At 38.8% G+C, this 8,430-nt stretch overlaps 1 protein-coding gene across 2 annotated transcripts; it reads left to right on the top strand.

Moving 5' to 3' along the window:
* Window positions 1-312: 312 nt before the first annotated feature.
* On the top strand, window positions 313-5,890 carry thap1 (THAP domain containing, apoptosis associated protein 1). Of its 2 annotated transcripts, XM_026921974.3 has the most exons (4): window positions 313-544; window positions 1,678-1,873; window positions 2,854-3,346; window positions 5,626-5,890. In XM_026921974.3, exons 1-3 carry the CDS (start codon window positions 474-476, stop codon window positions 3,313-3,315), a joined length of 729 nt encoding a protein of 242 aa, XP_026777775.2. In that variant the 5' UTR covers window positions 313-473; the 3' UTR covers window positions 3,316-3,346; window positions 5,626-5,890. The 2 variants fall into 2 exon arrangements, with proteins under 2 accessions (XP_026777775.2, XP_034156467.2); XM_034300576.2 differs by having other exon boundaries at window positions 314-544; window positions 2,854-5,890.
* Window positions 5,891-8,430: the final 2,540 nt, after the last annotated feature.

The following is an 8,430-nucleotide window of genomic DNA, read 5'->3' on the forward strand; positions in this document are numbered from 1 at the left end:
TAATTTTATAGCTACTTTCTTTAACTGCTATTTAATTCAAATGTATATTTGATATTTATTAGATTATATACAAAACATAACATAATTATATTTATTATATTTAATATATTTATAATTTATATTAATTAAGTCCAAATAATTATGTCAGTCAGAAGAAACTACGCAACAAAACAGAAGTGAGACGGATGAAAAGGTAGAACGCACCAATCAAATTCGCGATCCAAAGTCACGTGATCCAACTCCGCTATCTCCGCCATCTTGGAGCCTGGCAAAAACGCCACTGCCGTAATCTGCGCATGCGCACGGATTTTACGCATGCGTACTAAACAAGTACAGTGAGTAACAGCTCTGTTATGAGAGCGGACGAATAAAAACAAGCTAATATATATATTTTTTAAAAAATAATAACAATAAGAGAGGACTGGCTTCAAGTCGTTTGACAGCGCTGATATTTCGGTTGCGAATTCAAAACAATGGTGCAGTCCTGTTCGGCGTACGGATGTAAAAACAGATATCATAAAGATAAGGACATTTCGTTTCACAAGTAAGTGGGACTTCACGAGCTCACCGCGAGAGTCGATGCTTCTCTTTTCTCTTTTCAGATATAAAGAAGGAAAAAAGAAAGAAAAGAAAGACAGAAAAGGACACCACACATCCCGGAGCTGGAAACTCTGTACATCTTGTCCTTGCCTTGTGAATGTGTGACGTGTGCTGGCTTACTCATCACTTTCTCATTATTTCTAACTCGGGTTGAATCCCAATTCCTCCCTGCCAAGTGCACTAGGTGCACGAAGGTGTGTAATACACCCACTTCCTAGTGCACTCTGTGTCCAGCTGCGAGCCATTTGGGATTCAGCCAAGACATCTTTTAATTCTGCATGTGTGGATCTTCCACTGTGTGTCAAAAATGTAATTTATTTTCACATCTTCTCTCTTAGTCCATGTGGCTTTCCTCCAGGTTCACTAGTTTTCTTCCACCGCTCCAAAGACATGCCAGAAGGTCGATTGGTGCCTCGAAACTGTCCCTAGGTGACTCGAAACTGTCCCTAGGTGCCTCGAAACTGTCCCTAGGTGCCTCGAAACTGTCCCTAGGTGACTCGAAACTGACCTTAGGTGACTCAAAACTGTCCCTAGGTGCCTCAAACCCGACCTTAGGTGACACGAAACTGACCTTAGGTGACTTGAAATTGTCCCTAGTCCCATCCAGGATGTGTCCCGGTGTATGCTTACCAGGATAAAGTGTTTACGTACATCACCTATCAATTCAAGACTACTTTGACAACAGATGACACTTCATCCATCCCAGGTGAGATGTCATGTTTGAGCGTGAATTGATCCAGAGCCTATCCCGGGAACGCTGGACATGAGGTGGGAGTACACCCTGGATGGGACACCAGTTCATCACAGGGCATCATACACACACATACATTGACACCTAGGGGCCAATAAATGAGGCCAGTCCACCTACTGGCATGTTTTTATGAAGTGCAAGGAAAACGGAGAACTCAGAGGAATCCCACATGGACACGGAGAACATGTGAAACATCCTACAGAGTCCAGGATCGAACCGAGGAGACTGGAAATCCAAATCCAATCAGTGAATCCTAATGGATAACATTAGTCTGAGAGTTTTTGAGTCCTCATGAATTTTCTTTCGTTCTTTTTTTTCCTACATAGATTCCCTCTGGCGAGACCTGACCTCTGCGGGAAATGGGTGGCGGCAATGAAGAGGCGCAATTTCAAACCAACGAAATACAGCAACATCTGCTCACAGCACTTTACCAAAGACTGCTTCAAACGGGAGTGCAACAACCGGGTGCTGAAGGAGAACGCCGTGCCTTCCCTGTTTCATTTCAACAAGTTACAAATGAAGGTACAGGACATCACCATCGCCATCCTTTTTTTCCTAACCATATCTTTCATTCTTCTCAAAACACCTTGTGATCATACAGCAGGAGTCCATGCTGAAAAAGTCCTGAACGCTACTCTGATTGGTCAGGAGATGTCAGTTCATTTTCTATAACAGCAGCTCTGACAGTAGTTATATTAATGCACCCATTCTGATAAGCTACCGTTTCCATAGTAACAGCTAATTCACAGGGGCTTGGCCGGCAGACGATGTACATAATCTAAGACTAACAATAAACAGATTAAGAAATGTGGTGAAGTTATCTGTAACGAGGTGTTTGTTTAGCATTTTTGGAAGGACTCTCCGGTGTCAGTGTTTTGTTTTTCGCCACAGGAAATCCTTCCGCTGTTCATGCTTTGTGGTTACTCAGTAAAGTGCTCCATTTTTTTTTGTCCTAACTTTAAGTGAGAGAAAAAAGAGGCTGCTTATAGCTGCTATAACAGCTACTAACTTGCTTTGCAGACATTCCACAACATTGAATGTAACTATAAACGGATAAAATGTGCATGACATTCTTTAATAAATAATCCCTGTTAATTCTTTTCCTTTAACAGCGTGCACCTTCATATGTCACTTATTCAAAGTATATTAATCTATATATGTATTTATGTAATATATGGTCAGCTGCAAAAGTTAGCACACCCTTAAGACGTTTAATGTGTTTGCTCCAAACAGAGTACGTTAAGATATTAGTAGTGATATTAATTAAAACGATAACAAATCAAGAATTTCTGATCGGTGTGTTGTTGCAGGATACATTTTCATTTCATTTGTAGCTTTTTGGAGTTTTTTTAAGTTTAGATAAATTGTAAAATCAAGAGACAGTCTGTTTTTTTCCCAAAACAAAAAACATGGTGTGAAAACTTTTGCACTCAACTGTATATCAGAAAGGGTTAAAATTGTACACGGGATAAAGAATAATAAGCTTGCCTGTCACCTTGCAGGCTGAATCGCTAGAGGAAGCCATCACTCAAGAGCTGAGCTTCTCCCTGCCTTCACCTAGCACACACACCCTGGAATCTGACGTCCCGCAAACCCCAGACCCCCGACCCTCCCCTCCAACCTCCACCTCCGTACCGGCTCCGTCTCCATCCGCCCCTCTGAAAGAGGAGGACCCTCTGAGAGCGAGCGCCTTCGTCTCCTGCGACCACAACTACACGGTGGACGACATCGTGCAGCAGAAGAAGCGGGTGGAGCAGCTGGTGGAGCAGCTGAACAAACTGCGCAGGAAGCTGAAGACGCTGCGGCAGAAGTGCAGGAGGCAGGAGAGGCAGCTGGAGCGCTTCCGAGCCATGGAGGAGATCTCCAAAAGCGGGAACGACCAGGAGCTCGGGCAGAGCTACGTCCTCCTGCCCAGAGAACTCCTCACCACACTTAAAGGCATTCACACCGTCGAGGGTTTGTGAGACACGCAGGACTGCGCACAGACGCAAACGGGCGAGTTTGGTATATTTTCAGAGGCTTTGTGTTATGGACAGCGGGCGAGTAATGGATTAATCGAGTACACGTTAACAATCTAGTAGGCAAATGCAGATCTTTTTTTCTATAATGGCCAGATCTTTTTTTTAATGGTTTACGGTATTAACATGATTTATATTTGCTTTTTTTTTTTATATCTGATTCTGTGTTCATTGCTGAAGATAGAAAACAGCTGTCTTTATGCTGTTATCCTTTATCTCCTTGAACGTAACACAACAGTAGTGACTTTACTTGCCATGGCAGACCTGTCAATCTTCACACTTTAATGTCTGAGTACTCGTTATCTCTCTACGAGTTATCTCTCAAAAATATCAGCAAAAAGCAGTTTTCTTTTTGCAGCAAATGAAATGATTAGAACTCTCCGATATTAACTGACATCCCGGAATCTCCGCCCCCTTCCCCTAACAGTAGTAACGTTTGCCAGTGCTTTCGCCTCGACTCGATTTTTCCGTTTGATAAATGCAGCGTTTGCTGTCTGTGACTGTAAGTGGAGAATATTTCGAGGTCATTAATGTGAAATAAAGTCTATCAGAATATATTTGACTCAGACACAATTAGACAGCTAACGTTTGACAAGTATATATTTAATGTCACTAAATATTTTTGGTCACGAAGCACTTTTGCAAAGAGGAAAGAAAGGCTGGAAAATTTGAGTGACAAAAAAATGCTTAAATGTTAGCTTACAGTGACGTGCCAGATTTATCACTTTTTTTTAAATCTGGTGAAATATTTAAAAATCAGAAAGTGCTGAAAAATGCTGTTTGCTCTCGTTTCTAAGCGATTTGTAAAAGGACTATGTGCTATCCTTCATTAGTCCTTAATTATTGCAAGTAATATAAATGGTCAAATAGTCAACGTTAAGATTGTAATAGTGAAAAAAATCAGCTAGTGGATAACCGTTGCACTTTATCTTCTTCAAATCAAATCTGGAAACAGAAATCATATTTTCTTTTTTTTTTGTAATATTTTTTCTGTTCATTTTGCTTTATTTCTTAGATTTGGTGTTACCATGTTCCAGGATATATCTACATCTCCTTTCTAATATTCTGTCATTTTTTTTTCTATTCGTACAGATGTTTCAAAAATCACGGAAGATCCAAACACGTCGTACAAAAGAATGCAGTAGTATTTGAGTCTTTTTTTTTTTTTTCTTTTTTTTTTTTTTTAATAAGAAAGTCCCAGAGTTCTGTTGGAGCGCTGTACACATTTTACTTTAAATAATCCATTCCTTTACATCTCAGAGTACTCGACTACAAAATTACTCGACCGGCCTGTCTGCTTTGCTTTGTGTTGTTTTCGAAATTCTGTGCTGCTTTCTTTGTTCTATAATATATAATATATAATATTACATGTTCAATTTAAATAGGTTATAGTGCTGGATTGTTCATATATTTTCCACAAAACATTCAACAAATTTTTATTTTTTTTTTGCACAGTTTCAGTTTAACTTTGACAGTTGGTGCACATAAAGTACAATATGAACTAACCTCTGTTGAAAAATCTGCATATAAATATCTGATATGGATTAAATAATCAAGTGAGTGAAACAGATAACACATCTTAAAGGAGCGGTTTGTAATTTTTTAGAAGTTTCTAGACCTGTAATAATTTTACAATCGTAAAGACACCGCAGAAAAACTATTATTCATAATATTACCGTTTAATAATTCTGGATAATTGGTTTATTTCAAGCTTCTGTTTTATATTTTTCTGGCCCTGAAAATAATGCAGCATCACAGCTGAGTAGATGAAATATTTTGCTTTTTCCATAAAAGGCAACTCATAAGACATTTGAGAGACACGTGATGAGGTTGGATGGATGGAGGGAAAAGCTTGTTGTGTTTTTGAAAATTGCTGTTCTCCTCTCAGGCAGCGCCATGATGGTGCTAAAATGTTACAAACCGCTCCTTTAAAATGAGGTGCAAACCTGTTGGAGTGTGATAAATATGATTTTCTCATCCAGTTGCTGTTTTTTTCTGAGATATAATACTTGACCTTTAGCTATACATTGATATCTCATATGCTGGAAAATACTTAAAGATTCCATGACAATGCTGATATTTGTGATGAGTCCTGATTCATACAAATGTATGCAGGTGTTTGTTTTTCTTTCCTTAATATATTGTTTGTAAAATGGTGGACTGTAGCGACGTGCTGACCGGAGAACCTTCTGGCTCTCGTGGCTCATATGAACACTTATTAATAAACATCATGATTTTTTTTTTTTTTTTTCACAGGAACAGATGATTCACAGACGTTTTCAGAAACATCACTTGTTCTCTGAGCAAACTGGAACACATTTCCAAGGGCTTTACCTGTGCTCGTAATGTTTTACACATAATCATTTATGGTTATTGTTCCTTAATAATGTTTAACTGAATGAAAGCCATATACACATATACTTGATCTTTGGTTAGGAGAGGTTGTTTGAATCACAGCTGCCTTACAGTCTCTGTGCAATCTCTTGTGTGGACTGACTCAATACAACATGCTTAAGATTTATTCTGTGCTCATATCTTCGTGTTTTTCCTCCTGTTATGGAAAAGAGAGAAATTGTTCTTAAAAGAGCAATTTAGTGAAAAGCATCAAATCTACACAATTTTTTTATTTATTTTTTTGTTTTGTTTTACAGACATGCTTGGGGACATTTTTAATGTTGCACTGGGGCAAAATGATTCCTATAAATACACTACTGTATATGATCAAAACTTTGTGGACGTCTGACCATCACACTCGTATGAGGTTCTTCCCCAAACTGTTCCCGCAAAGTTGGAAGCACACAATTGTATAGAATGTCTTTGTATGCTGTAGCATTACAGTTTCCCTTCACTGGAACTAAGAGGCCCAAACCTGTTCCAGCATGACAATGCCCCTGTGCACAAAACGATCCATGAAGACATGGTGTGTTAATGTTGGAGTGGATGAACTCGAGTGTCCTGCACAGAGCCCTGAACTCAACCCCACTGAACACCTTTGGGATGAACTGGAACACCGACTGCACCCCAGACCTCCTCACCAGCTGTTATAGCTGAATGAACACAAAACCCCACAGCCACGCTCCGAAATCGAGTGGGGCTTATTATAACAGCAAAGAGGAGACTACATCGGGAAAGAGATGCTCAACAAACACATGATTGTGATGGTCAGGTGTACACATACTTTTGGCCATATACATGTACAAATCTAAATATTCATATACTTGCTTATTTTCAATACATTAAACTATGTAACTTCATTTTGTAAAATAAATAAATAAATTCGTCCTTATTTACATATTGAAGCACCTTTTACGGCTTAGCTGTAGCATTTACGTATTTAGACCCCATGCTACAGTGATGCAGTGGTAAAAACAAATAAAATAAAGGTCAATTCACTGAAGGGGAAAGGACGCTTTTTATGTGTAAGACGTGCTTTTGCTTTTGGTAGCAGTTACTATCGCTTTGTCTCGTCTTTATATTGGTGGCCTGTCAATTCATTAATCTTGTACAAATTTGGCCAGCTGTGAGCTGGTGTCATCTTGAGGCTTTTCAGCTTTTCTGCCACAATTTCCCCTTTAAATATCAACACCTAGGGGATGAAAGTACACCAGATTGTAATAAAGAACAATTATTCATATTTTATTCATGTTTATAGGTTACAGTAAGGCTGTGTAAACACTGAAGAACTGAAGGAATTTGGGTCTTGTAGTTCAAGAAGCAGACCGCAGCCGACGGTGGAAAATTTAGATTTGATTATTTTGGTCAAACTAACACTAAAAAGTGTTTCACAAGGTAGCTCTTTCACCACTTTTCATCATTAAGCTCTCGGTCAGGACTTTATTTCAAACCGCCATCACAAAACCTATTGCTAACAAAAGAGAAGTTCACAACGTGTGTGTGTGTGTGTGTGTGTGTGTGTGTCTGCTGTTGTGACATGGCCACACTAAACCTCAGTTGATGACTGCTTTTTCTTCACTCTGCAGAAGTACAGTTCATGTTCAGACTGGCCTGGTAATGAATGGCACACCCTTTAATACCTTTCTTTAAGTGAATTAAAGAAAAGAACAGTCACAACTCTTTCTATCATGCCCTTGCAAAATGTATTTCAGGAGATTTCAAGCAGTTTGCACTTTTATAGAAGTTACATTGCATCAGTAATGATGAAGAAGGCATGGCCTCTCTGTCTGATCTAAAATAAAACATTGCAGCACACACCTATACATCAGATTAATGGGTTTTATGGACAGTCAGCTCATCTCCTTCCTGTCATGGAGTCACATGTTCCTTTTGTCATTCTTCTTTCTTTCCTCTCCACCACAGTCTCTCCAAGACACTCCATCCTTTTCCTCTCACACGCTCTCGCTCTGCCCCTCATTTCCCCTGACCTCATCTGTCTCGAACAGATCCACCATGCTTCATACCACCCCTCTACTTCACTGTCCGTCTCCTGTCGTCTTCCTCCTCTCTTTCACTTTGTGAGTTCCTCAGCTGCTCATCCTTTATCCCCTCAACTCCTCCTCCTCCTCCTCCTCCTCCTCGTCCTGGTGGGAGGAGGTGTGTGGCTTTCTGAATCCTGCTTTCTAGACTATGGAGTCTTCCTTCCTTCTCATTTCTCCAACACACCTGATTTTCTGATGCAGCCTTCTTGATTTTTCTGCTGCTGGGTGGTGTGTATTTTTGTTGGGTTTGGCTGTTATTTTAACAAAAATGAATCTTATGCATCAAGATAGCTTTGAATTAGTGAAATAAAATTTATTATTATTATTATTATTATTATTATTATTATTACTTTACAAAATACAATAACAACTAAAGAGACACAATAAGCATAAAAACAGAGAAGAAATATTCCATTAATGGTTTATAGTAATAATAATAATAATAATAATAATAATAAAGCATGCTTTTTTAAATGAGAGAAATTGAGAATCATACTATTTCTTTCATCAAAGTAAATATTTTTACATTTTATTTGTATTTTTTTTATTTACTATTACACATACAATAAGCATAAGAACGCATAATGTTATTTTTCAACCTAATTATTGTAATTGTGGTTATAAT

This window comes from Pangasianodon hypophthalmus, chromosome 27 (genome assembly GCF_027358585.1).
Source record: "Pangasianodon hypophthalmus isolate fPanHyp1 chromosome 27, fPanHyp1.pri, whole genome shotgun sequence".
Taxonomy (NCBI): domain Eukaryota; kingdom Metazoa; phylum Chordata; class Actinopteri; order Siluriformes; family Pangasiidae; genus Pangasianodon; species Pangasianodon hypophthalmus.

Coding starts and splice junctions, on each gene's coding strand:
- thap1 (XM_026921974.3), top strand. CDS start 474: ATGGTGCAGTCCTGTTCGGCGTACGGATGTAAAAACAGATATCATAAA. Junction 545..1,677: donor AAGGACATTTCGTTTCACAA/GTAAGTGGGACT, acceptor TTTCCTACATAG/ATTCCCTCTGGCGAGACCTG. Junction 1,874..2,853: donor TCAACAAGTTACAAATGAAG/GTACAGGACATC, acceptor GTCACCTTGCAG/GCTGAATCGCTAGAGGAAGC.